Consider the following 27,865-nt stretch of genomic DNA (forward strand, 5'->3'; position numbering starts at 1 on the left):
TCCAGTGGGATGAGCTCTGCCATCCCATCCCTGTGGAACCTGAACTCCAGTGGGATGAGCTCTGCCATCCCTGTGGAACCTGAACTCCAGTGGGATGAGCTCTGCCATCCCTGTGGAACCTGAACTCCAGTGGGATGAGCTCTGCCATCCCTTCCCGTGTCAGAGGGGCTGACAAAGGCTGTGGGTGATCTGCAGTGACCCAAGCACAGGCAGGAAACCAGGGCAGTTATTTTTAGGCCCTTTGGGTTTGTCCTTTGTCACGGGAGCCCTGGGTAAGAAAGGCTCCAGTGTGAGCCCACGGAGCGAAGCCAAGCACGGAACAATCTCCAATCCCTCCGGAGGAAAAGCACAAAGACCCCGTTCACCGGGCTGGGAAACATCCACACAGGGAAACCTCAGGGTTTCCTAGGGAATGGCTCCCTGCTCCTGGCTGGGGGCTCCAGCCAGAGCACTGTCAGAACCCAGCTCATCCCTCTGGCTGCCCTGGAGCCCTCCAGACCCTGGCAGGGGCTCAGAGACCTTGGCACGGGGTCACAGCCACCTGTGACTCGGGTTTAGCCCATGGAAACAATTCCCAACTCTGGGTGAGGAGTGACAGACCACAAGGGTTTGAGTGGAATGGAAGTGAATTTGTCACAGGGTAAAAATGTAGAATTTTGGGGATTTAGAACGGGGGTTCAGGAGGCAAGAGGGAGGAATCTGTCCTGTCCTTCTCCATCTCCTGCTGGGATGGTGGCACTGCTGGATTGGTTTAGGGCACAGACAGACTGTCTGACACAGGTGATGGGATTGGGAAGTTGTTGTAAATAAAGCACAGGTAATTCTGAGTATAAAAGCCAACACCAGCCCAAGGGCAGGGACTGTGCCACAGCCCGAGCTGCTGGACAGAGCTCAGCAGGGCAGAGAGAGAATGGAATGAATGAGAGAAAATAAACAACCTTGGGAAGCAGAGCTGAGGAACCTCAACTTCTTCAGTCTTGGGGCTGGGAAAAAGACTCTTGAACAACTTGGGGTCATTTCAGCAACAACAAACCCGAGGCTGGGGTCCCTGAGCGGGCTCAAACCAGCAGCCTCGGTTAACAGCCAGCTGTCCCAGGGTCTGCTCTGCCCCAGGATGGGCTGGGAGCACGGGGAGCCAGGGACACCTTCCCTGTGCCATGGAACAGCCGGGGCAGGGTCCGTGCTCTCCACAGGGAACACACCTGGGATCACCGTGGGGCACCACAGGGCAGGGACTGCTGGGCAAGGGGCACAGCCAGGCCAGGGCACGACCTGTGGGCTCTGCTGCACTGCTGGGTGGGCTTTAGAGGCTCTTGTGGCTGTCACCATGGATGGAGCTGGTCCCTGTGGATGGGAGGTGATGCCTACGGATGGCCATGGATGGAGCTCTCAGCATGGATAGGGGTGATCCCCATGGATGGGAGTTGATCCCCATGGATGGAGATGTCACCATGGATGGAGCTCTCAGCATGGACAGGGGTGATCCCCATGGATGGGAGCTGATCCCCATAGATGGGAGCTCTCAGCATGGACAGAGGTGATCCCCGTGGATGGAGATATCACCATGGATTGGAGCTGATCACCACGGATGGAGACGTCACCATGGATGGAGATGATCACCACAGAAGGAACTGATCTCCATGGATGGAGCTGATCCCCATGGATGGAGCTGTCACCATGGATGGAGCAGACAGTATGGACAGAGATGATCCCCAAGGATGGAGTTGATCCCCATGGATGGGAGTTGATCCCCATGGATGGAGCTGACAGCATGGATGGAGCAGACAGTATGGACAGAGATGATCCCCATGGATGGAGTTGATCCCCATGGATGGGAGTTGATCCCCATGGATGGGAGTTGATCCCCATGGATGGAGCTGACCACCATGAACAAACAGCGCACTCAGCTGCACTGAGCCTCTGCCAGGCAAATTCCCGGAGCAAAGGACTCAAAACTGGGACAGTCCCTCCCAGGGGTGAGCAAAGGGCCATCAGAGAGGGGTTTAGCCAAAGCCAGGCCTAGAGCCCAGCTCAGAGACAATCTGCCAGATTATTTATGAAGCCAACACTATTAAAACCAGCTGTGCTCCGTGTCAGATGGTCCTTGGCCTCCCAACATCTGCTCTCCTTCCCAAGCTGGAAAACTGCAGCAAATTCCCAATTTCTCTCTGCTTCTCCCTGAAACTTTCCATGGCATCTGCACAAAGGCAGGAAGGAACCTGGACCCCAGGACCATCCTGGCAGGAGGAAACAGGATGCTCCTCACCTTCCTGGTCACTGCTGGGTCCAGATACCCCTTCAGCTTCTGGATGTAAGTGTGTGGAGGATTCTTCACTTGGAATCTTTCCTGGAAAAGAGGCAGGAATAAACATCAGCCATTTTTCAGTATTCACCTTACCCAGAAAACACGTGCACCACATACATATCAAACAATATATATTCATAATAGATTCCCTTCCTAAGTGGATCATCTATGCGTGCAATTAAAACAGATTTAAATGGATCTTGATATTTATATCAACAGTATAAAAAGACACCTTAAACATTCAGTGGGAATTGTGAATTCTACTTGCACATCCATCTGAAGCTCCAGGGTTTCTGCTCAGCAGGAGCGTGGAGAGGAAGGAGAAGGGTCAGGAGAGCAGTTGCATGCACCAACACAAAATCCTTTTTAATCACTTGGAAAAAACCTTCCCCTATCCCAGGCTGCTCCCAGCCCTGTCCAGCCTGGCCTTGGGCACTGCCAGGGATCCAGGGGCAGCCCCAGCTGCTCTGGGCATCCCAGCCCAGCCAGAATTCCCAGTTCCCAATCTCCCATCCATCCCTGCCCTCTGGCACTGGGAGCCATTCCTCAAGGTCCCAACTCCTCCTGCAGGGATCACTCCATCTCCCATCAATCCCCCCTCAGCCCCAGATCCCAGATTTGGTGACAAACACCAAAGCTCTGTTTTCTGAGAGCTCCCTGATTTCCCCCTGCTTTCCCAGTGTCCAGCTGGAAGTTGATCCCACCAGAGCTGCTGTGAAACACGAGCTGTTCCCCGGGCAGTGTGCCGTGTCCAAACCTCCTCACAGCATTCCCAAACACTCTGATCCTGCTCATATCTTGGAAGAACTTTAAGTTATTCTGCCCCTTTCCCTGGAGGAAAGATCTCATCCCAATCTCCTGAAATTTCCTCTTTTATCTGAAAGCTCCCTTTATTAGGTCAGGATGCAATTCCGACTGCATTATCCCGAGCTTATTCCAGAATGAACAGGACACTGCTGCCCAGTCACCAGAACTGTCTGAACACCACAAGTTCTTCCTGTTATTATCTTGCTGCTTGCTGGAAAAGAAGCAATCCATCCTGGCCAGCAGGAAAAAATGAAGGGAAAACTCTTCTGTGAGCTCCACCAGCCCTGGTGGGAGCTCTGGAAGTCACAGAGCGCTCATGGCTTTCCTCTTTTACAACTGGATTCTTTTTCCATGCACCTCCACACGGCTCTGGAATTGGCATTTCCTATTTTATCTAAAAAACAGCTCAGAAAATGCAAAGTTCTTCCCTGAGGGTTCTTCTCTGGACCAAGTGACACCAGCAGGGTCTGCCCTGCTCCAGCTCCATGTCCACCATCCTGGATTCCTCCTGGCTCTCTCTCGGGGATCCTTGGAGCCAGGCTGGCCTCAGTGGCTCCCAGGGGGCACACAGAGATTTCCTGGAAGCCCAGAGTGGTTTGGGGTGGAAGAGCCCTTAAGGATCCCCCAATTCCAGCCCCTGCCACGCTCTCCTGGCAGCAGTGTCCCATCCCAACCACACTCTCCCATTTATTCCCCCTCCCATTTATTCCCCCCTTTCTGCTGACTGAGCTGGACTCAGCCCAACCCCCCAGAGAAGCTCTTCTGCTCTTATGGATTAATTCCTCTTCCCAAGTAATCCACCCTCTGCTGAAGTGACAGGAGCTTTTCCCAGCCACCAGCTTTAATTGCCTGGAATCCTCAAAATGAAACGTTTAAAGAGACTCGAGGAGCACATTTAACAGTCTGGGAGGCAGCTACTGGATGGTTTTGTTTGTTTTCTTCAGACCTGGCTGCAATTATGTATTTATGTAATAATCTCTGCAGCAGCTTCGTGTAGAAAGATGCTGCTCACCCTTGTGGAGTGGAATTATTTGGGTTAAAGGACTTTCCAGACGTTATCCATCAGCAGCAAACACCAGCAAGGCTCCTACCTGAGGAGTGACCCAAAATTACTGCTGGTAAACATCTCCTAGGCCTGGAAACATTTTTACAGCCCCCTCAAGTGTTTCTTTTTTGCTGGTTTGGAAAGCTAGGAGGGATTAGCCTTTGAAATGGCCCTTTCCTGGCTATGAGTCCTGTCTGGGCTTATCCAGCTCCGAGTGTTTTATATTAGAGGCTGATTGGGAAGCTGTGAGAGCCAGGCTGTGCAGAGAGGCCTCCAAGTCACCCTGGATGTCTGGTCACAGCCACCCTCTTCCCAAAAATCTGACTGGGAGCTCCCAGGGCTTGGGATGGAGCTGGCTGCAGGCTGATCTTCCTGGAATCCACCGGGATGCTCTCACGACCCTCCCTGGGAGCATCCCAAAGCCCACACTTCCCAAGGCTCTGCTGCGCCTCAGAAACCAGAATTAAAGAGTTAAAAACCCTGCTTTTTTTCCTGTCAGCTCCTCCCCTCCACTTCTGGCAATTCCCACCCACTCCTTGGCCAGCTCTGCTCCAAACCCAGGATTTAACACCATCTGAGGGATGAGGTCGGGCACTTTTACCACACGCACACAAAAAAAAAAAAAAAAGCCTAAAATCCGGATTGGAGCGGCCAAACCTTGCTCAGCAAATGCTGGGGGGTGACATCACGGCTGGGACGTGGTGGCTTCCCTGGGCTGAGCCATTCAGACACAACAAAGCTCCCAAATCCTGGTGAAACCCTTTTTATCTGCCCTAGGTGCCTGCTGTGAGCTGCAGCATTACCTGCAGGAAGGACGGGGGCACGGAGCAGCAGGGGCTGCCTCTGTCACCACCCACCAAGCAAACCAGCCTCATTCCCAAGGATAAAGGTCCTTCCTGGCTTGGGAAATCCCTGAGCAGCGGGGTTGGAAGGCAGCGTGGAAGGGCACAGGGAATGAGAAGCGCTGGGCCCAGCACCTTCCTTTGGGGGATAACTGGGGAGGATTCAGTGGGATTAAATCCTGAGAGGGATTTGGGACAAGGGCTGGAGGGACAGGGCACAGGGAATGGCTCCCACTGCCAGGGGGCAGGGATGGATGGGAGATCGGGAATTGGGAATTCCTGCCTGGGCTGGGATTGCCAGAGAAGCTGTGGTTGCCCCTGGATCCCTGGCAGTGCCCAAGGCCAGGCTGGAATAACGTGGGATAGGGGAAGGTGTGCCACCATGGCAGGATGGGACTGAATGGCTCTGAAGTCCTTTTCAGCCCAGCCCATTCCATGATTCCACAATTCAGGGGAACAGCAGGAGCAGAGCAGCTCTCCTGTGCCTCTTCCCCCCAGAACTGGCACTTTCTTCTCCAGCTGACACAGAAGGGAAGGGGGCTGGGGGGGCTTTGCTTCAGCAGCCAAGAGGAACTGCTGGAGCTCTGCACTTCCTCCTGCACGTGATCCCACAAGGAACCTGACACATCTCCTGGTCACCCAGCTCTGGAAAACACATTCATCCCGGAACCAGGAAATTGTGCCTTTTCCAACCCCCCCTGGCTCCCAAAGCCATTCAGGGCATTTCCCTGCACTAGCCCATCTGTTATTCCCATTATTATCGCTCTTCTCTCTGAGCTGTTTCATTCCTGGGATTCAGAGATGCTGGGGAAGCACCCGAGTTGGGATGAGAATCCCACAGGCTGTGCTGGGAGAGCACAAACCCCAGGGACTGGGATCAGTGGGGACGGAGATGGACAAGGAGATGGACAAGGAGATGGGGAGCAGTGTCTCAAGCACATCTTGAGCACAGTGCAGAATTCCCCATCTCCCACAGACCCAGAGGGTGGCTCGGTCCCATCCCAGCACTCCAGCCATTCCCACCAGCAGGACAACGTGTCACTGTGGAAGCGTCCTGGTGGAACGGGGTGAGAGCAGCTGCTCATCCCTGCACTAATCAGGAGCAGAACCATCCATTCCCCCAGGATTAGGGATCCATTCCCCAGGATTAGGGATCCATTCCCCTGGGATCAGTGATCCATTCCCCAGGATTACTGATCCATTCCCCCAGGATTAGGGATCCATTCCCCAGGATCAGTGATCCATTCCCCCAGGATTAGGGATCCATTCCCCAGGATCAGTGATCCATTCCCCCAGGATCAGGGATCCATTCCCCCAGGATTAGGGATCCATTCCCCCAGGATTAGTGATCCATTCCCCCAGGATCAGTGATCCATTCCCCCAGGATTAGTGATCCATTCCCCCGGGATCAGTGATCCATTCCCCTGGGATCAGTGATCCATTCCCCCTGGATCAGTGATCCATTCCCCCAGGATCAGGGATCCATTCCCCCAGGATCAGGGATCCATTCCCCCAGGATCAGTGATCCATTCCCCCAGGATCAGTGATCCATTCCCCAGGATCAGTGATCCATTCCCCAGGATTACTGATCCATTCCCCCAGGATTAGGGATCCATTCCCCAGGATTACTGATCCATTCCCCCAGGATCAGTGATCCATTCCCCAGGATTAGGGATCCATTCCCCTGGGATCAGTGATCCATTCCCCCAGGATCAGTGATCCATTCCCCCAGGATTAGTGATCCATTCCCCCAGGATCAGGGATCCATTCCCCCAGGATCAGTGATCCATTCCCCCGGGATCAGTGATCCATTCCCCCAGGATCACTGCCAGCTCCCCCCGAGCCCAGGGGTGCCCAGCCCTTCCCAATCCCCAATCCCACAGCCTGGACTCCTCATGCCTTTATCTCCAACCTCTCCACCCCCCTTGTCTGATCTCCCCGAGCCTCCTCTCCCAGGGTGACTCGGCCATCAGTGTCCAAAGTCCAGCTTCTCCTGAACTCAGGAAATCATGGGATTTCCCCCCTGTGTTCACCCCAGCAGGGCAGAGTCCCTGGAATACACCACGTTCTTTAGGCAAAGCCTCTCAAGCCAGAGCTGTGAATGGTTTCTGCAGTGCGTCCAAAGGGATGGAAAATCCTTGGCTGGATCTTGGCAAAACAGCCCCTGGATCTCTGTAGGGAAAGGGCCAATGGAAGCACCAGGGCTCCTTCCTTGGAGAAATCTGGGCTGCACTGAGGAATGTGTCACACAGAATGGCCCAGCACCCCACAGCTCCTCCTCAGCCCCTCTCCATCAGGGGCAGGGATCCCCTGGGAGCAGAGCTGGGGCTGGCCCAGGACCCCCTCCCCAACACCCCCCCAAGAGCCTCCAACCACCAGCACCTGCCTTCTCCTGGGGCTTCTCCCCCAAGGAAGGGCTCCACAGACACCCCAGGAGGAGATTTTGGGTGCAAACCTTGTGATTTTCCCATGGATCTCTCCATCCCTTTTTCCCACACCTCCAAGGCCAGGCTCTGGTGACACCCCCTGCCACCACCACGTGCCATCAGAGGGCCAAGAACCCTGCAGATGTCCCCAACCCTTCCCTGCTGGCACCCAGCTGCACTGGGGCCTCCAGGACACCAAAAAAACCTCTGAGGATCCCAGTTCCCAGATTTCCATGCCAGGAAATGGGATCCCTGTCCCTGCCTGGAGCACTCCCAACCCCCAGGTGGCCACCCTGACCTCTCCAGAGGGGACAGCAGATGTCCTGGCTCTCCTCTCCTCCTCCTTGTTCCTTACCCAGAGAGGTCAGAGCAAGCTCTGAGGAGCACTTGGAAGGTTTATAAACAAAGGAAGAGAAAATTCCCCATGGGATGAGTCCTCCAAGCCAGCCCAGCAGCCCTTACAATGGGTCAAACAATGCAAATAATCCAATTCCCAGCAGATTAGTACTGATTATTATTCCTGTTATCAGCATTATTTCATCATCACCATGAAAACGGTTCCCCACTTTTGTTCATCTCATTCTGCAAAGATGAGATGAACCCTTTTTGGGGATTAACCCCTAATATATAATCAATATTATTAATATTAATATTTTGTATATATTTTGATATTCCAGGGCAATATTTCTCTATTGTGAATATATACTATATCTTTACATATTATATATAATAAATATTATTAACATTAATATTTTATATATATTTCAATATTCCAGGGCACTATTTCTCTATTGTGAATATATACTATATCCTTACATGTTATATATAATAAATATTATTACTATTAATATTTTATATATATTTCGATATTCCAGGGCACTATTTCTCTATTGTGAATATATACTATATCCTTACATGTTATATATAATAAATATTATTAACATTAATATTTTATATATATTTCGATATTCCAGGGCACTATTTCTCTATTGTGAATATATAAACATTTCACACCCATCTGCTGCGTGTGGGTGCTTTCGGTGCCACCTGCTCCCACTGCTGTGCCAGAGGGGTGGCAGCACCCCCAGGGAGCTGTGCCAGAGCCCAGGCTGTGCCCCTGCCCAGCGTGTCCCATGGGCAAAGGTGGCACTTGGTCCCTGGCCCTGCTGGCTCCTCAGTGCTGCTCCCAAGGATGGGAAGGGCCCATCCCAGGGAAGGGACTGATCCCAGCCCGGGGGTGGACTGGGAGTTGTGCAAGGAGATTACTCCAGAGTGCAGATTTCCTCCCCATCTGCTCCGGCTGCTGCCTCAGCCCGGGCTGGGCCGTGAATCAGCAGCAGCTGCACAGGGTGGATCAGCTCCCAGGGGGAATTTGCACATCCAGGCTGGGATCAAACAGCTCCTGCCTGTGCCGCTGCCAGCAGGGACTCAGCACAGAGCTCCCACCTCTGCAGGGGGCTCTGGGAACAGCCTGGCACAAACCATGGAACCCCGGGAGGGAGGGACCCCAATGCCCACCCAGTGCCACCCCTGCCATGGCAGGGACACCTCCCCCTGGCCCAGAGTGCCACCAGCCCTGTCCTGGGACACTGCCAGGGATGGGAAGCTGCACTCACTCACAGCAGCTCCTGCAGTTTGTCATGTCTCAGCAAAGGGAGTCTTTAAACACTCCAGCTTCACATTCCCTGCTCAGCAAAGGCGTGGGGAAAGAGCAATTCTTCACCAAGCTTTGCTTTCAGGTGAATTTAAACTGCCAGAGGGCAGGGTTAGATGGGGCACTGGGAAAAAATCCTTCCCTGTGGGGCTGGAGGGGCCCTGGCACAGGGTGACCAGAGCAGCTGTGGCTGCCCTGGATCCCTGGAAGTGCTCCAGGCCAGGTTGGACACTGGGATTTGGAGCAATCTGGGATGGTGGAAAGTGTGGAATGGGATGGGATTTAAGGTCCCTCCAACCCAAACCAGTCTGAGATTCCATGACTCTATCAGACAGCCCACCACTGTTCAGCTGAATAGAAGTGTCCCATAAATGTCCTTATCCCAATGGCCCTGACCTCCTGCCAAACTCTCACCCTGCTCCTGCTGAGTTTCCATCCCAAGGGAACAGCCCACTTTCCCAGTGCTGGATCAATTATTTTCACTAGCCATCACTGCTGAACCTCATGGCACCTTGCTGCTGGCTCCCAAACTCAAATCTCACTTTGTCACATTTTGTATCCCCCCCCAAAATGCCCAATTCTTGTTTATCCACCACATCCTGATTGCTGCACACCCTGCACAGCTCACCAGGAGATGCCTCAGCCTCTGGCACTGCCTAACCCAGGTTGTTCCCAGCCTCTGGAGGTGAACGGGGCTTCAGCCTCCTGTCCCTGGGGGTGACAGCTCCAGCTGTCACCATGGAGCTTGATGTGGGCAGCCAGACACTGCCTGGACTGGGACCATTTGTTCATTTGATCATCTGCTCATTTGCTCACTTGATCTTTTGTTCATTTGATCATTTGACTATTTGTTCATTTGTTCATTTGTTCACTTGATCATCTGCTCACTTGATCATTTGCTCATTTGACCATTTGCTCATTTGACCATTTGATCATTTTACCATTTGTCCTTGTTTGCAAGGCTCTGAGCTCAGGCTGAGCCTGTGCAGGGCAAACCCAGCAGCCTTCAGCAGCCAGAGGGAATCCAGGCTGGAAGCATCAGAGGGGACAGGGATATCCTTCTGTGAGGTGGGAACTGGCACCTCCAGGCTGGCATCAAACAGCTCCTGCCTGACCTGCTGCCAGCACAGACTCCAGCCCAGAGCTCACAGCCCTCTGGGACACGGAGAAACACAAATCAGGGAGGGAGAGAATCCCAGGATGGGTTGGGGTGGCTGCAGCAATCACTGCAAGGCCTCTAGGAGGGGTTACCAATGGGAGCAGAAGGAATGAGTGTCTGAAGCTCCTGGGAACAGGAGTTTCCTGGGTCCTGTGAGCTCCTGCTCGGCCCAGGGATGCTGTGGATGGGGCAGCTGGGCAGAGGCAGCTCCCCAGGCTCTCCAGAGGCTCTCACCTGGTCACAGATGAGCTCCCACTTCTTCTCGTTGTCGTACTGCCGCAGGAGCCGGGCTTTGTCGGGGGGCAGGTTCATGGCATTCTGTGGAGAGAACAGCACCGTGAGGGAGCAGCCACACCAAAGCCAACCAAGGCAGCCTGGCTGCTGCATTGCTTCCTGTGAATTCCTGATGCCAGAGCTGCTCAGGAACGTTCCCTCCCCGTGTTGGTTTTGGCCCCCAAAGCGCTGGTGAATCACCAGGCACCCAAGGGCAGAGCTGGGACACACGAGGGGAGCGACTCAGGGCCACCCCTGAGCACCAGCTCCTGGGGTTTTTGGGAAAAAATGGTCCCTGGGAGGGTGGCAGGCCCTGGCACAGCTTCCCAGAGAAGCTGTGGCTGCCCCTGGATCCCTGAAGTGTCCCAGGCCAGGCTGGGCAGGGCTTGGAGCACTCTGGGATGGTGGAAGGTGTCCCTGCACGTGGGAGGAGCTTTAAGGTCCCTTCCAACCCAAACTATCTTTGGATTCTGTGACCATCCACCTCCATCCAGCAGAGAGGACAGGACTCCCTGAGCTGCCACAGCACAGGAGCCACTCTGTGCCCCAGCCAGGTCCCATCCCCTTCCCCTGAGGACATTCCTAAGGGAAACACCTCCCACTGCAGCTGGGGCTGCAGGACACTCCTCTCCCAACAGGACCATGAAATGCCACTCCATTTTACCCCAGCAGCTCTCCAGGCTGGAAAAGTCACCACCCAGCACCTTATCTGGATGGCACAGATCCTGCAGCCAGGATTGCTGCTGCCCGAGCCCCAGAGATAACAATCCCAGCCCGTGAGTGACAGGAGTCAGAAGGAAGGGGAGAGGCAGCAATTATTTGATCCCTATCGTTCCTGGCTCCTTTGATGTGAGCTCTCCTTCCAGGACAGCTCTCTGGGAAGGGTGGCTTTCCCAAGAGCCCTGTCCTGGAATGTGCAGCATAACTGTTGTGCTTGTGCTCCTGGAGAACCCAGGAACAGCTGGATGGGACCCAGAACAGCTGGATGGGACCCAGAACAGCTGGATGGGACCCAGAACAGCTGGAGAGCTCTGCACACACCAGGTCTGGAAGGGATCCCGATCAGCCCGGCTGAGCACAGCAAGGCCAAGTGGTGGGTGGAAAATCTGCTGAGCACCTCTTGGGCTCCAGCATCTCCTAGGCTCCAGCTGGAATTCCCAAACTGGCCCCAGTTAACCCAGTTAACCCCTGGGGACCACAGGGCTCTGGCAGTAATTCCCAGTGAGGAAGAGCCGGCTGGTCCAGGTGGCACCGGACACAGCAATCAATCAGGAATCAATAAATCAGAGTTTCAGACTGAAATCCCACTCCAGGAGCACCTTCCCAAGGAGTGTGACACACAGCCTCCAGATTTATTCCAGCAGGCTGTCCTGGGGGTCCCTGGGACCACCTCACACCCATCCTCTGCCCAGACTTCCTTTGTTTCCTCAGGGGAGGGAAGAGGAGGGATGTGGACAAGCAGCACCTGTGGGGATCAGCCAACCAGGACACCTCACTGGCACCTGGAAAATGGGAATTTAAGGAAGCTCCTGGCAGGATCACAGGTGCCAAGGGGGATTCTGTGCCAGGGGATGCAGTGCTGACCACGCTGAAGGGCACCAGGACAGCTGGGCAAGCCTTGGGAATGAGGGGCAGCTGAGCCATCCCAGCCAAGGAGTGCTCCTGCTCCTGGGGATCCCCTCCACACCTCCTGCTCCTCCCAGAGCTTGTTTGCCATCAGATAACAACGACTCCTTCTCCTGCTCATCTCTGCTGTCGTGTTGACAGTATTTATAGGCTCTGATCATATCTGTGCTTGCTTCTCCTCTCAGTCTCTCAGCAGGCACCTTATCAGCTCCGCTTATCATTTCATGCACTCCTTGGTATTTTTCCTGAGGGCTCTTCCAGCGCCATTCCTCACTCCTGAGCCACATTTCACAGCTCCACTGGCTCCCAGCTGGAGGAGGAGCTGCGGTGTTTACCTGCAGTGCAGCCCTTGTGAGCTCTGATCTCCTCAGAGCTAATCAGCTTACACACCCGGCTGGCAGGGGGACAAGAACCCTGCCTGGAACCCTGGGCAGGGCTCAGCCACGGAGGGAGGAGAGCCTGAGCAGGGAACAAGGGCCAGGCAGCAGCTCCAGGGATCCCAGGCTCCCCAGAAAATGGGCACATTCCCAAGGCTGCCAGAGCTCCAGCAGGGTTTGGACACCAGGGATGCACAGGGTGGGATTTTGGGGTTTCTGTGCAGGGCCAGAAGCTGGATCCATGATCCTTCTCACTCAGGATATTCCAGAATTCTGCCAGGATATTTATTATTATTATTATTATTATTATTATTATTATTATTATTATTATTATTATTATTATTATTATTATTATTATTATTATTTTATTATTATTATTTTCATTATTATTTTCATTATTATTTTCATTATTTTCATTATTTTATCATTTTTATTATTATTATTATTCCAGGATACCTTCTCTGAAACCTGGACTAAGGATTTCCTTACTCTCAACAGCCACTCCCTGCTGGGACATGGGATCCCAAACCACAATATTTTTACCTCCATGGGAAGCAATAGTTGTTGGGGTTTTCTTACATCCCTGCATGGCACTAGCCCAGGTGGCTCCTGAAATCCAAGTGCACTGCTCCCAGGTCCCTAACTGCAGCCCCAGCAGCGGGATCTGAGGCAGAGGCTATGAGCTGGCTCCAGGAGCTTTGCTGGAGTCCCACCCAGCCAGGCACATTGGGTTTTCCTATTCCCTGTGGATCCCTGGAATGACTCACCAACGTCTCCTGGCCACTTCCAGCTCTTACAGCCCTGGGCTTCACACATCCCAGTGCTCTTCAGTTAATGACAGGGCTATGTCCTGTGGTTTCCCTTTCCATCTTTTCCCAATTAGAGCTTTGGAGGCTTCTGAGAGCAGAACTATTCCCTTCCTAAAACAATCCAAACTCCTGCCTGTGTCCCCTGTGTCACCACCCGCTGGTGCAGCTGGGGACCCTTTGCCAGCACAGCAGATTTCCAGCAGCTCAGGAAGAGCTGCACCTTTAATTGGATCCCCAGCTTCCATGAGGATCCCATAAAACCCTTTCCTGTCAGTGGGAACTGCAGCTGAAGCAGCCTCATCTTGTGCCCCACTGCTCTTCATCCTCCTTTCCATCCTCATCCCCATCCCTGGCTGGCCCTGCCAGGGATGGCTCCTCCCAATCCAGTGAAAAATAACCACCCTGGGTTATTTTACTTCTAAAATTTAAATTCTATTTTAAAATTCTATTTTAACCTGGATTTTAACAATCCAGATTAAACATAAATAAATTTCTGGCCAGGCTATTTTTTTGCCCCCCGTCCGAGCGGCCGAGCCCGGGTGAGCTCCACAGCTTCACCCCTCTCCTTCCTCCCCCAGCCTGGGGAATCAGTGCCACCTTCCTCACTGCAACTTTCCACTACCTCAGGGTGCTCCCAGGCCTGGGAGGGGGGAGAAGCCAAGCTCTGGCACGTCCCCCTGCCTGGAGAGGCCGTAGGAAAGCGGAGCCCTGCGCTTCCGAGCGCTCAGCAACACCTCCAGCACAGCCCTGGAGGAAGCACAGCTGGATCCTGCTCAGCCTCCTGCTGTCTGCAAGGGCTCCTGTCCAAGCCATCCTGGCTCCAGGAGCACGGCACTTGGCTCTTCCCCCCCGAATTCCAAAGTTATTCACGTCTGCCGCTGCCTGCCAAACAACCTGGGTAAGGTTTCCATTCCTTTGGTTTGCTCTGCCTTGGCTGGATAAAGCTGGGCCTTACATTAATCACAGTAGCAGATGGAAAACTGGGGGGAGAACAAGCAGACCTCCAAAATATTAAATTGCTGAAGAGTTAAAAATAAAACCAGAGTGCAACAAGGAAATTTATGTATTTTTAACCTATGAAACAAAGCCCAGCTCCATCCAAACTGGCGGAGCCTCCAACTCCAGGTTTTGGCACTAAAAATCTCACTTGTGGACTCATCTGCAGGGTTTGGGCACCACCACCACGGCCTGGCTTTGTCCTTGGTCTCAAACATGTCCCTTGGGGCTGTCCTGCTGTCCCCTTCCATGGGAAAAGGGCACCGAGGGAGCTGCTGGTGACCGCTCGTGGTGGCCCCAGCCCTTGGGGGCAAAGTGCTCCTGCAGCCAGCATCATCCAGGGAAAATGCTGAACTGCATCCCACGTGGCAGAGCAGGACAAAGCACCCAGCTGGAAAGGGAAGCACCAGCAGGTGCCTCCAGGTGCCACCTGCAGCCCAGGTCACACCAGCACCAAGGCCAGTGCCAGCGGTGGAACGACTGAGCTGGGCTTTTTCCAACTTATTCCTCGTTCTCCTGAGGATTAAAAGGCCCAATGTTTTGGAAAACCAGTGTAGGAGCAACTCAACTGACTCAAAAGCATGAGCTCTGCTAATTAATAGCATTGCTAATTAATAGCATCGGGCTGCTGCTCTGATTGATCACATCATCTTCAAGCATCCCTTTTATTAATGAATCCCTAATGACATTAATTGTGCTGGGAATGAGCACAGAGTCCTCCTGACCCATTTGTTCCCAAGAACGGCCCTGGATGTGTCAGGAGGAGCTCATGAAGCCCTAAAATCTGGGAAGTCCTCACCATCCAATGGATGGGGATGGAAAAAGGCAGGAAAGCAGGGCTGGCAAGGGAAGGTGAGGCTGACCAACTGGAGGAAGGGACATGAAAAACCATCCCAGCAAAGAGTTAAACTCCCCACTTCCACAAAGGCACTGCAGGCCTTGAAAGGAATAAAGGTATCCCAGGAAATCCTCCTCTGCCAGGACACACCTGATGTGGCAGGTGAGGGTGAAGGGAATTCCCACTGCTCATCCAAGAGACTGCACAGGAACTCAAACCCCTGGGAATCAATTCCCAGCTGGCTTTTCCTCCTGTCCTCCCTCTGACTGGGATTGTTCCCACCTTCCACTACTCCCAGAGAGATGGAAAAGCAAACCTGGATGGTTTCTGCCTTCCCAACAGCACTTAGGACAAAGATCAGGGCTTTAAAACACTCCAGACAAGTCTCGGTCCTCGTGACTCAGATTTACAGAGCCACACCAAAGCTCTGCCTTACTCCAGGCTCCAAGGACTCCCTATCCTCACCTGGAACTTCCCAGTCTGAGCTGGTTCTCCAGCCCACCCCGACACTTCCCAACTCCTCAGGCTCAGCACAGCACGCTGCCTGCAGCTCTCTGGGCTTGATCTCACTTTCTCCACCACGACTGCTGCAATCCTGGTTTTTCCTGCATTTCAGTCAGGGCTGTTTTAAGGCAGAGCCTGAAGTATTTTTAATTTTTATTAATATCCAGTGAGTTCTTACAAAGCAAACCCAAAACTGGCTCCTAAGTCAAGTCCATACCTCCCACCTCTGTGACACTGAGGCAGAGCAGCCCTTCCCTGGCTGGAGGGAGCCTGAGAACCAAACCCAGCTCCTGAGTGGGACCAAGTTTCCTTCCTGGCACCGAGCTGCCCACATCCTCCCAGTGACCAGGATCCAAGAGCAACCAAATCCCAAAGCCATGAAAAAGAGACCATAAATCAGCTCAGATGGGTTCATGTGACACTGTCACCCCTGGCTGTCAGAGATGGGATGGCTGAGGCTGGAAATGTTCCCCCACAACCCCTGAATTCAGCTGGTGAGAAAAGGAACCAGTCTGGAACGAGGAGGGTGCCCAGCCAGTAGCAAACCCAGGGCTCTGTGCCCATCCTTTGAGGCTGGAGCAGGACAACTCCAACTGGCCAACTCATCCTCTCCTGGGACCACCAGGGGGACAGGGGCTGCTGGCTGGTGGCTTGGAGCCACCAAGAGTCCCCAGTGGGACCTCCTGCCTCCCCCAGTCGCTAAATCACCTCTAAGCTGAGGTTTCCCAAAGGTCTGCAACACCTGGGTACAGCATGCACGGGGGCATTCATGTGGCACCTGGGCACAGGGCTCAGAGGTGGCCTTGGCAGTGCTGGAGGAATTGCTGGATCTGAGGATCCCAGAGGGCTTTTCCAGCCTTAATGATTCCGTAATTCTTCATCCCAACACACTTCCCAGGTGAAACACACACTGGGCAGATCACCCACAGCACAGGAGGGCAGTGCCAAGCAGGCCTCTTTAGCCTGGGGGAAAATTCCCAAAATCCCAGAATCATCCAGCTGGGAAGACACCTTAAAGATCATGGAGTGCATCAACCTGGCATCACCACAACCATCCCTAAACCACGGCCCCAGGTGCCACATCTTGACACTCCCAGAGGTGGTGACTCCACCACACCCTTGGGCAGCTCATTCCAATGCCTGGCTGCTCTTCCTGGGAAAAAAAAAATTCCCAATATTTAACCTGAACCTCCCCTGGTGCAGCTTGGGGTCATTTCCTGTCATCCCTTCCCTTGGGACGTGGCAGAAGAGCCCAAGCCCACCTCACTCCACCCTCCTGTCCAGGAGCTGTAGAGATCAACGAGGCTCCCCCTGTGCCTGCTCTTCTCCAGACAAAAATTCCAGAAGAGATTATAAAATTCCAGAAGAAATTACAAAATTCCAGAAGAAGCAGATCCGGCCCCAAACCTTCCTCACCCTGCCCTGTTCCTAACCCCTGTCCTGTGACCCTTCCTGCAGAAAAAGCCTCTGTGCAGCTCCAGGAGCTGCCTACCAAAACAACCTCAGGATTTTTGTACAGCATTAAAGTTTAATTCCAGGGCCTGGCCTGTAAAACAGTCCTTAATATTCTCCTAGAAGATTAAAATGCAACTTTTTGCAATTTTCTGTGCTGCTTAACTTCCCAGCCCTGCTCCAGTGTGTTTATTTAGGAAAGCCAGAGGCAACTGAAGCTGAGCTCCAAGTTCCCTGACTTTATGAGGAATCCAAGCTAGGCTAAAATTAAATGTGCTTATTGTTCTAATCCTCCTTCTCTTCTCCTGCTTTTTTTTTTATTAAACTTGTCTTTGATCTAAAAATACCAATGCTCTGCCTGCACCAGGCCTTCCTCCTCCTAAAGATGCCCTGGATCCGTAGGGAAGAGTAGGAGAAGCTCCCACAGCATGGAGGGAGCTGCTGAGGAGAGAGGACACGGCGTGTGGAGCTCATCCTTGGGAAGGGATTGGGAAACACACCCACCTCAAACTCTTGGAATTCTGGATCCGTGATTCCCCAGTGCAGCTCTGTGGGCCTGAGGTCATCCAGGAACACCTACCTCATCTTTGGAAGGGGAAAGCTTCCAAAAGCATTTGGAAGGGGATGTGGAAAACTGTGGGGACAACCTGTGCTTCCACAGGATTCCTGAAGCATCCAGGGAAGGGGGAATATTCCTCGGGACACCAGCACTTCCTGGGTGTTTATGGCCAAGCAGCCCTGCTGATCCATCATCCTGGAATCCTGATGGAGCCTGGCCTGGGGACAGCCAGGGGGGGCAATGCCCACACTGAGATTCCCATGTTTTGCCCCCACTGTGGTTTTCCATGACTTTCCTGAGCCCTTCTGTGTCCTCCCTCCTTCCCCACGTGCAGCTCTCTGCTCCCTTTGATCAGCCATTTGCATATTTATCATAAATTAGCATTTCCTCCCCAGCTCTGGCCAGAGGTTGATCAGGGCACGGCAGGGATGGAAGCAGGGACAGGAGCCACTGTGGGATGGGACAGGCTGGACATGAGGGACCAATTCCTCATGGGAAGGGGGTCAGGCATGGAATGGGCTGGGAATGCCCATCCCAGGAGGAATTTAAAGCCCCGATGTGGCATTGGGAACATGGGGCAGAGCTGGGGAATGGCTGGATTGGAGATCCTGGAGAGCTTTTCCAACCTTCAGGATTCCCTGATCCTAAACCCCTTCTCCTCACACAGCAGTGGGGTCTCGCTGGGAGAGCCATCCAACCCCTCTGAGGAACTTCATCCAGGAAAGCTCTGGAAGGTTTTGGGGACCCAGGGCTGCAGTGACCACAGAGCTGCTTGTTCCTCTCAAAAATCCAGACTCAGCCTCATGGCCTCACGTTTTGGGAAAGCTGAAACCACACTAATTCACCACTGGAAAAGAATTCCATGGTAGGAATGCTTCAAAGGCCACGCCAGGCCTGACTCACTCTGGGCTCATCCCATGGATCATCAGAACACCCACTGCTGATAAGGCAACCCACAAAATCCAAAATTAAAGCCCTTCCAGTGAAATGTCAGAGAAAGTGGCTCCCAAAGAGCCAAGAGGTGGATTCCAAAGGCTGTGCTGGGAATTGCACACATGGTGGGCAGTGCCCACGATTCCATCCACAGGGCAGCCCGGAGTGCTGGGAGCTACAGGGCACAAAAATCCTGGGAAACACACACAGAAGGGGTCCCAGCACTTTTTACATCTTTTCCACTCCTGTGCAGCCTCACAGCAGCACAGACAGGGCGGTGAGGTCCCAGCATCCCTACAGTTATCCCAAACACACCAAGGGATTTCTGCTTTTCTCTGGCACTACCAAAGCAGCTTTGCTGTGAGTCAGAAGATCCCATCCCCACCTCGTGCTGCTCCCTGCAATCCCCCTGGAAGTGGAGCACGTGTCACCTGTGGGGCTGCACTGCTGCTCATCCCTCAGCTGCTCAGGAGGAAAGGAAAATCCCGGGCAGCGGCTCCGAGTGACGGCCACAGAGCACATCTGGCAGCTGTGCACAGCCCACTGCACCACAGCTGGAGGGCATTTCGGGCAGGAATCCCCCCCTGGCAGGGTGGGAAGGCCCAGGCACAGATTCCCAGAGCAGCTGGGGCTGCCCCTGGATCCCTGGCAGTGCCCAAGGCCAGGCTGGAGTGCCCCGGGATAGTGGGAGGTGTCCCTGCCATGGCAGGGTGGGATGGATGGGATTTAAGATTCCATCCCAAACCAGCCTGGGAGTCTGTGATTTCTGGGATGTCCCTGAGCATGAGAAGGGATTTTCAGAGGGTGGGTGGAACAAAATCCCCCCGAGCTCCCCTCACGTGGAGGATCCCTGAGCTCCCCTCCAAAGGGATGAGCTGGTCAGGGACGTTGGCCAAGTCAGCCTCATTCAGGAAAAGCTGGATAAAAGTCTCATCAAAACACTTCAACTTCACCTAACTGCAATTCTTCAGGCAGTTGATGATCCCAAATTATCCTACACACTCTTCTCTGCTAGAGATGATGTGTATTTTCCCATCAGAAATCGTGGAATTCCAGAGAGGCTTGGATTGGGAAGGGCCTTAAAGCCCATCCCGTCCATCCCTGACACCTCCCACTGTCCCAGGTGCTCCCAGCCCCATCCAACCCCACTCTGGACACTTCCAGGGATGCCACAGCTTCTCTGGACGAGCTGTGCCCACAAAGACTCTCCTCAGACATGGACAGAAACCTGTGGAATTCATTCCAAGGGAGCTTCTTATGCAACACCAACCGAGACCTCAACGACAGCGCCCACCAAAAACCCCCACGTGCCAAAATCCCACCAGCACCCCCACAGGAGCAGATGGAAAACATCCCCCCAGAGCCAGAATAAACCCCAGGGATGGGTTTCCAGGGACACAAATCAAATCCAAGAACAAATCCAACCCACGGTTTAGTCCCAGGACACCCTGCTGGATGCTGCTCTAGGAACAAAACCTTCTTTTCAACAATAGTAAGGATAAACCAAGAAAAATGAATGAAGTCAGGGATAAAAAGCCTGGTCCCAGGTTTTCTGTCTCCAGTGAATGTCAGCATGAGCCCTCCTTGGAAAACCAGGTCCCAGACAAAGCTGCTGCTTTGGAGGCAGCCAGCAACTCACTCAGATGCCCAGAACTGGAGCCTTTCTTTAATTTTTTAATTCTCCCTGAGCTCCCAATTCTCTCTTCCCAACATCCCTCAGCCAATCCAGGTCTCTGCACTCCCCTCACACTGCCCAGAGGGAGCAGATAAATCAAAAGAACTCCTCAAAAAATGCAAATTATTTACATCCCTCTTTGCTGCACTCAAGTGCTTGCTGAACAGGCAAAGCAATTTATTTGGAAGTCTATTACACCTAAAAATGTAAACACAGAAAAGGCTCTCACACACCAAGCCTCAATCCCAAGGGAATTTTTCACAGCAAGTCACAAACCTGGATTTATACTGGAAATATTTACAGGTCTCACTACTGCAGGCACCACTCCAGCCCGGCAGAGGAGGTGCAGGGAAGCCAAAATAAACCCAAATCCTGTGATTTTCCAGCCCTAATGAGCAACAATTCCTGCAGCAGGGCTGCTGTGTCCTGTGCTCTGGTGTCACTGTCCCCAGGGCTCCCTGGCACTGCCTGGGCTCCAATAACCCCCAAACGTGTCTCACCCCACATGGGCAATGTGAGAGTGATCTCAGGGACCAAAACCCAGCGTTTCCAGACACCAGCCCTGGCTTTGCTGCTTCACCAGACACAAATCCCATGGCACCTCTCTGGAATATTATTCCTGAAGTGTTCAAGGCCCCACGGATTTGCCAAGAAGGGAATGCAGGTGGCCCTGGGCAGACACCTCTGCCTGCCCTTCCTTTGTTGCTCTCCCAGAAAACCCAGTGTCCTAATTCCAAATTCATCCACCTGTCCTGCCTGGCCCTGCTCCCTCCTCCTGGACACAGATATTTTACAGATGTCAGACCCAGAAATGCACCAGCATTGAGTTTCCTTCAATTTCTATGGATTTGGGGAAGTTTATCCCCACTTTCAGTGGATTTCCCTGGATCTCGGGGTGGGTAACCCAACTTTCCTTGAGTTTCCCTGGATCTGGGGGGATTTATGCCTAATTTCTTTGAGTTTCCCTGGATCTGGGGGTTTAAACCTTATTTCCTTGACTTACCCTGGATTTCAACCTCATTTCTTTGAGTTTCCCTGGATCTGGGGGAGTTTCTTATTCTTATTCTTTTAGTTCTTATTTCCTATTCCTTATTTCTTTTCGTTTTCCTGGATCTAGGGGGGTTTATCCCCACTTGCCTTGAGTTTCATGGATCTGGGGGAGGGTTTATCCCTTTTTTCCTTGAGTTTTCCTGAATTTGAGGGCGTTTATCCCCCTTCCCTTTTATTTTCCTGGTTCTGGGGGGTTTTTCCTTCATTTCTTTGAGTTCCTGTGGATCTGGATGGGTTTATTCCCCCTTCCCTCACATCTCCCTGGATCTGGGAGTGGTTTCCTCCCTATTTCCCTGAGTTTCCCTGCATCTCAGGTGGTTTATCCTTTTTTCCTTGAGCTTCCCTGGAGGGGCCATACGAGGAGCAGCTGAGGGCACTTGGTTTGTTGGAGAAAAAGACTGAGGGGAGACTTCTCCCACTCTGGAGCTTCCTCCTGAGGGATCACTTTGCTCATTCCTTAAGCACTTTGCCTGTGGCTGTCCCAAAACCAGTCCCAAGGTAGGTGCTAGACCAATAAATGTTTGAACTCGCCCATAAAATCCCTACTAGGTTACTTTTTCCAAATAAATCTGTGGCTGTGCTGGCTGGGCTCCCACTCCTGAGGCACTTCTGGATGCTATTTTTAATCTCTGTGAGAAGATGAATCCCAAATTTCTGGGCAATGTAAGCAGGCACCTAAACTCAGGAAAAGAAGGGAGAGGGAAAAGAGAAAAGAATTTCTCTCCAGCTCCTGTCATCCCAGAGTCATCCTTACAACTGAATCCCACAGGATTTCTCACCTGATGGCAACACATGTTTACAATTCCCTCTGCTTATCCACAAATATGTTTCTAATTTCATCTTTTCATGTCAGACACACTTCACCTGCTCACCCTCCCAGACACCCACCCCGTGATCCTCCCGCTGCAGGAAGCCTGTAACCAGACAAAACTTGGATTCCATCAAAATTCCCTTTGATGAATGCTTACAAACTGCAAAACAACAGGAATTGGGATGGACAATTGTGCTGCAACACCACACACTGGTACCTGCTGCCAAAATCACGGAATCATGGAATCACTGAGGTTGGAACAGACCTCCAAGGCCACTGAATCCAACCTGAGATGGATCAGCCAGCCCAGAGCACTCCAGCTACGGCACTGATGGCACCAAAATGGGGAAATTATTCCCCACACCTGCTCTTCCTTGGCTTCTTTAAGGCCAATTCCTGTCCCTAATTCCTGGCTGAATCAATTTGGCTGTCAGGGTGGTTCTGGAGAAGGAAGCTGGATTCAGTTATCAGTGAATATCCTGCAGCTCTCAGGCAGAAGGAGCTGGGCAGGCTGTCAGCACAATCAGGAACTGAACAGCTTCAGGCCTGAAGACAGAAACAGCCAAAAATTATTTCAAAAGAGGCTTTCCTGGGAAGACTTTCATCCCCAAGTCCTTCCCCTGGGGGCAGGTGGCACCTGTGTGCAAGGGTGTCACCCACCAGTGAAACTCTGGGATTTCATGGTCACCCACCAGTGAAACTCTGGGATTTTCACCTCTGGCTGTGGAAGTGCTGACACGAAGAGAGCTTTGTGAAAGCAGCCCTGGCTCTCCTCAGCTTCCCACGCCGGGAGCTGGGAATGGGAATTAGGTTAAAGAGCTCCTGGGCTCCCAGGCAGAGCATGGCACGGAATGAAAAGGAGCCCTGGCCGGCACATGACCGGGATGAGCAGTGGGATTAATCCCACTCTGGCACCAGGAACAGCCAGCTCCCAGCCTGGCGTCAGGACAAGCACCAGGCCAGGCTGGAATACCTCAAATTCCACTAGAAACGGTGCAAAAACAACCCAAAAATCCTTTTATCCACTAAGTATGATCCCAGTCTGGCACGGGCAGCTCCACCCTCGGAGGGCAAACGGGATCCAGCCCTGAGCAACTGCTGGGAATGCCCCAGCCTGTCAGGGATTAAGGGAAACTCACTGGTGATGGGAGCAGCAATCCCACAGCACAGGGCAGACAGAGCTGAGGAAGTTTTGTGCTCCAGATCACAAACAGCTTTTACCTTTAGCTGGAGTTGGCAAAGCAGAAAGATTCCTCCCAGCAGTGGTACTTCCTTATCAGCCCCACGCTTCATCATCCTTATCTGCAAGAACTCCGAGATGCTATCGGCAGGTCCCCGCTTCCGTGGCTGCAGGAATGCCAAAAAAGCAGCCAAGAATGCCAAAAAACCCAGCCAAATCCCCCTGTGTGAGCTCAGCCCCACTGCCTGGATGGGGTGCATCGGGGAGCCAGGGATCAGCTCCCCCTCCAAGCCTCAGCACAGGTCCCACTGCCAGCAGCAGCTCCTGGGGGAGACCATCCCTGCTGGGAGCTGCTGTGCTTCCCCTGGATCATGCCTCAGCTCCAGGGCTTCCACAACAGCACCTCTAGAAGCCAGTGAGGCTGTCTGGAAGCCCTGCTGGAGGCATTCCCACATTTTGGGTCCCACACAATGTGATGTGGTGCCAATCTGGAGACTTTGGGGAATTCTCCCCTCCCAGCCTCACCTGCCCCTCCAGTTGTCTGGGACCCGCTCAGGGATGGCCAGCAGGACTTGTGGGTTCACTTTTGGGGCACAAAGGTGAAAAGAGAGCCCCACACCAAGGAGCTGTGGATCTGGCTGTACCCACAGGCTGCCACCAACACGGAGCAGTGACACCAGCACCCCAGAGCAGAGGGGAGTGATGGCACAGCCAGTGGAGCAGCTGCCCCAGGACAAATCCAAACCAATGGAGCTCTTGGATGGGGTTCCAGCACCATGGATCCCCTGAGGGGAGGCTCCAACCCCAGGGTGCCACCAGCACCCCCATTCCCAATGGGAGCTGGTGGGCACAGGCCAGACCCATCCTTCCAGAAGGCTCCAACTCCTCCATGCCTTTGGGGATGTCTTCTCCAGCTCAAGAGGCACCAGGGATTATGGGAAGATTGCAAATCCCTGAATTACCAAGGCTGCAACCAACTGCTCCTAATGATGCCCCTTTGGAACATATGCTCAGCCTTCTGTCACCACGCTCAAAGTGGCTTTGGAAGCAGGGACGCCCCCAGCACAGCCCCACAAACAGGATTTCACACTTCCAGGGTGGAATTCTGCCTTTGATCAGGCACTGGGGGACAGCAGCACCCCCGGGGCACCCACACAGCTCCACAGGGAAGGACCAAATTGGAAGATTTGGGTTGGGACTTGGCAAAACAGCTCCTTAAAATTTAGTTCCAGGCAGAGGGATGGCCCTGATCCCCAGGAAATGTCACAATGTCACATTCCCAGGGCTGCCAGAGCTCAGGGAATGCTTGGACAAGGCTCTCAGGGATGCACAGGGTGGGACTGCTGGGGGGTGTGTGCAGGGCCAGGGGCTGGATCCATGATCCTGTGGGCCCTTCCAGCTCTGGCTTTAGGTGGAAAGGGAAATTCCTACAGCAGCCAGGCACCTCCAGCACTCAGGGAAATGGGGATGGGGGGAATGTGGGGCCCCCAAAGCAGGGAGGACACACTGAGCAGGAGCAGCAGCCCCGGAGATCCCGGCTGCTCCCGCGGCGCCACGGAGAGAGGCTGGCTCTGCTCCTGGGAACAGCACAGCTAATTAGTGTCCCTTTCTGTCACTAATGAGGGTGGGAAACAGCCCTGGAGTGTGATGTCTGTGTTCCAGGACAGCGAGTGAGGGGCTGGGATAAACTCCCTCTGCAGGAAGGGAATCCCAGCTCCATGGGCAGGACTGGGAGCTCCACTCCCTCCTGCCAGGGTGACACAGGTGACAGAGTGAGGAGCACCCAGCCATGCTGCTCTCACCTCCACTGCCAGCAGGGAAGAATCCTGATTTACAGCCCTCATTTCCTCCTGGATGCCCAATCCAGGTGGTTTTCCTATCAAGACAGGTGCCCACACTGAGCTGGCACAGGGTGAGGAAACCAAACCAGACCAAAGCCCACAGCCCCAACACAAAGCACCAGTTTTATAAACACATCTTCCCCTCTCCTTTGGGCAGCGAGGTCTGTGCCAGCCTCACAAGTCCACGAGCTCAATCCTTCTCCATAATCCCATTTATTTCCCCAGCTGCATTTTAGCCTTTTAAACAACAAAAGACAAAGGCACACCTGCAATTCCCTCTCCAATGCCTGTGTTCCAGAGCAGTGCAGGGAACAGCCCCACGACACCTTCCTTCCAAATGTCACCTCAGCAGATGGCAGAGAGAGCCCAGGAGGGACAGGTGACAGCCAAGCACACAGCCTGCTTTCCATGGGCTTTCTTTGAAATTTCCTTGGAAATGATGGGGCACCAAAACCGACCTGGCACAAATAACAATTGTGGAATTAGGGCAGGACCTGGACACGGCCTCTTCCCAGACTTCCAGCAGCCATCTGGGGAATCTGAGCTGACACTCTGTATTTGAACAGCATTTATTTCATATTTCTAAGGTACAAGGTGGATTAGGTGGACAAGGATTTATTCCAGGAACTCCTCAAAGGATTTATTCCAGGAACTCCTCACAGGATTTATTCCAGGAACTCCTCACAGTGTAAGGTGAAACAAATCCTTGAATTTGAGTGAAATGGTGGAAACTGATTCTCACAACAGATTCCAGGATCCTGCCAGCTGAGCTTGGTAGGATGGATGGATGGATGGATGGATGGATGGATGGATGGATGGATGGATGGATGGATGGATGGATGGATGGATGGATGGATGGATGGATGGATGGATGATGGATGGATGGATGGATGGATGGATGGATGGATGGATGGATGGGAGGATGGGCATGGATGATGGATGGTTGGATGGCTGGATGGATGGATGGATGATGGACGGATGGATGGATGGAGGCTGGATGGATGGATGGATGGATGGATGGATGGATGGCGGATGGCTGCGGATGGATGGATGATGATGATGGATGGCTGGATGGCATGGATGATGGCTGATGGATGGATGCTGATGGATGGTGGATGGCTGGCTGGATGGCGGATGGTGGGATGATGGATGATGGATGGCTGGCTGGATGGTGGCATGGATGGCTGGCTGGGATGGATGGATTGGCTTGATGATGGCGCGGCTGGCTGGCTGCTGGATGTGTGGGATGGCTGGAGGATGGTGGTGATGGATGGTGATGGATGGAGGTGGATTGTATGGCTGGATGGATGGATGGATGGATGGAAGTGTGCCAAGGACAGGGGGCACAGGGCAGCAGCTCAAATCCCAGGAAGTCATGGAATCATTTAGGATGAAAGAGACCTCTAAGGTCATCAAGCCCAACTCAGCCCAACCCCATCAGCATGGCCAGAACTCTCTGCCTTTCCAACCTGCACAGAATCCCAGGAATTCAGCCCAAAAGCTCAGGCTCAAAGTCACCTGAACAACACATCCACAGGGATGAACACAAATCCACTCAAGAGTTGCCAGGGCATCCAGAGGGGAATGAGGAGAGAGGCTGGGACTGTTCCAGCTGGGAAATGGGTCACTGAAACAGCACTTGGCTCATAATTAACCCCCTGCATTAATCAGGCTCCTTGGGAGGGGGGAATCCAGCAGGAAGAGCTCAGGAGCTTCTGCCTGGATGCCCGGAGCTCCCGTGTCAGCATCCACCAGGAATGAGGAGTTATCTCTGGGCACAGGGCAGGAGCTCTGTCCCACAGGGAATGTTTTCCCCACCCAGGCATCAGCTGGGAGCTCAGCTCAAGCCTTGGAATGAGATTTAAGAGCCCTGAAAGAAACAGCAGCTCTGGGGAGCAGCAGGAGCCCCGGGAATTCTCCTCTGTGCCATGCCACCCTGGGAATGGGGCTGGCCTCCATGGCAAGCAGGGAAATCCTGCATGGATCAAACTCCTGCACCTGCTGGGGGCTCAGCAGGAACCCAGGCTGATCCCTAGGGAAAGGACAGCAGCAGTGTCCCTGCACTCTGCCTTTGGCTGGAAATTCAGGATATAATCCAGAGCCTGTGGGACTCAATAACCACCCACCTTTTTATGTAAGGCAGCAAAATAACAGATAAATCCAGCATTTAGACCAAAATCTGGTTATTTTGCTCTTAAATTCCCAACCCTGCACATCCAGCATGTGCTGGGGAGCAGATTGGATATTCAAAATCCCATTTAGCCTCGTCACCTGCATCCCAGTTTCCTCCCCAGCTCCCAGTTCAGGAAGGAAAACAAGAATCCCTCATGGACAAGGGCCAGGGGAATGCTCCTTGCCCTGGGCTAAGGGACCAGGAGGTTTCGCTGTGGCCAAAATGTTATTTTTATAAATATTTGCCAAGCTTAATTACAACAAAAATATTCCAAACATTTTTTTTCCTGCCTCTCAGAAAGCAGCAGTCGAAACCTGTTGCTAAAGGCTCCCTTGGAGGAGCTGAAACCCAACCAAGCAGAGCCTTCTGAAATGCAAACCCTCCCTGAACCAGTCAAAAGCAAAAATGGGATGCTGGAACAGCTTCTGTGTCCAAACACAGACAGGAAAACAAGCATGGATAAAAGGAAAAACCCGGCCAGAGAACAAGGAGTGGTGGAACTGCTCCGTGTGGGCTCGGGGCAGGTGGCC

The 27,865-nt window shown here is 53.1% G+C and overlaps 1 protein-coding gene across 5 annotated transcripts in view; it reads right to left on the bottom strand.

The window, feature by feature from the left end:
• Positions 1 to 27,865, bottom strand: part of FMNL2 (formin like 2) — a 110,240-nt gene that overhangs the window by 36,676 nt on the left and 45,699 nt on the right. For all 5 annotated transcript variants that reach the window (XM_050977067.1, XM_050977069.1, XM_050977068.1 and 2 more), the window contains exons 2-3: positions 10,473 to 10,556; positions 2,267 to 2,347 (exon numbers count right to left, since the gene is read on the bottom strand). In XM_050977067.1, coding sequence (XP_050833024.1) covers positions 2,267 to 2,347; positions 10,473 to 10,556 — 165 coding nt within the window. The remainder of the gene's footprint in view (positions 1 to 2,266; positions 2,348 to 10,472; positions 10,557 to 27,865) is intronic.

The sequence above is a fragment of the Serinus canaria genome, chromosome 7, assembly GCF_022539315.1.
Source record: "Serinus canaria isolate serCan28SL12 chromosome 7, serCan2020, whole genome shotgun sequence".
NCBI lineage: Eukaryota > Metazoa > Chordata > Aves > Passeriformes > Fringillidae > Serinus > Serinus canaria.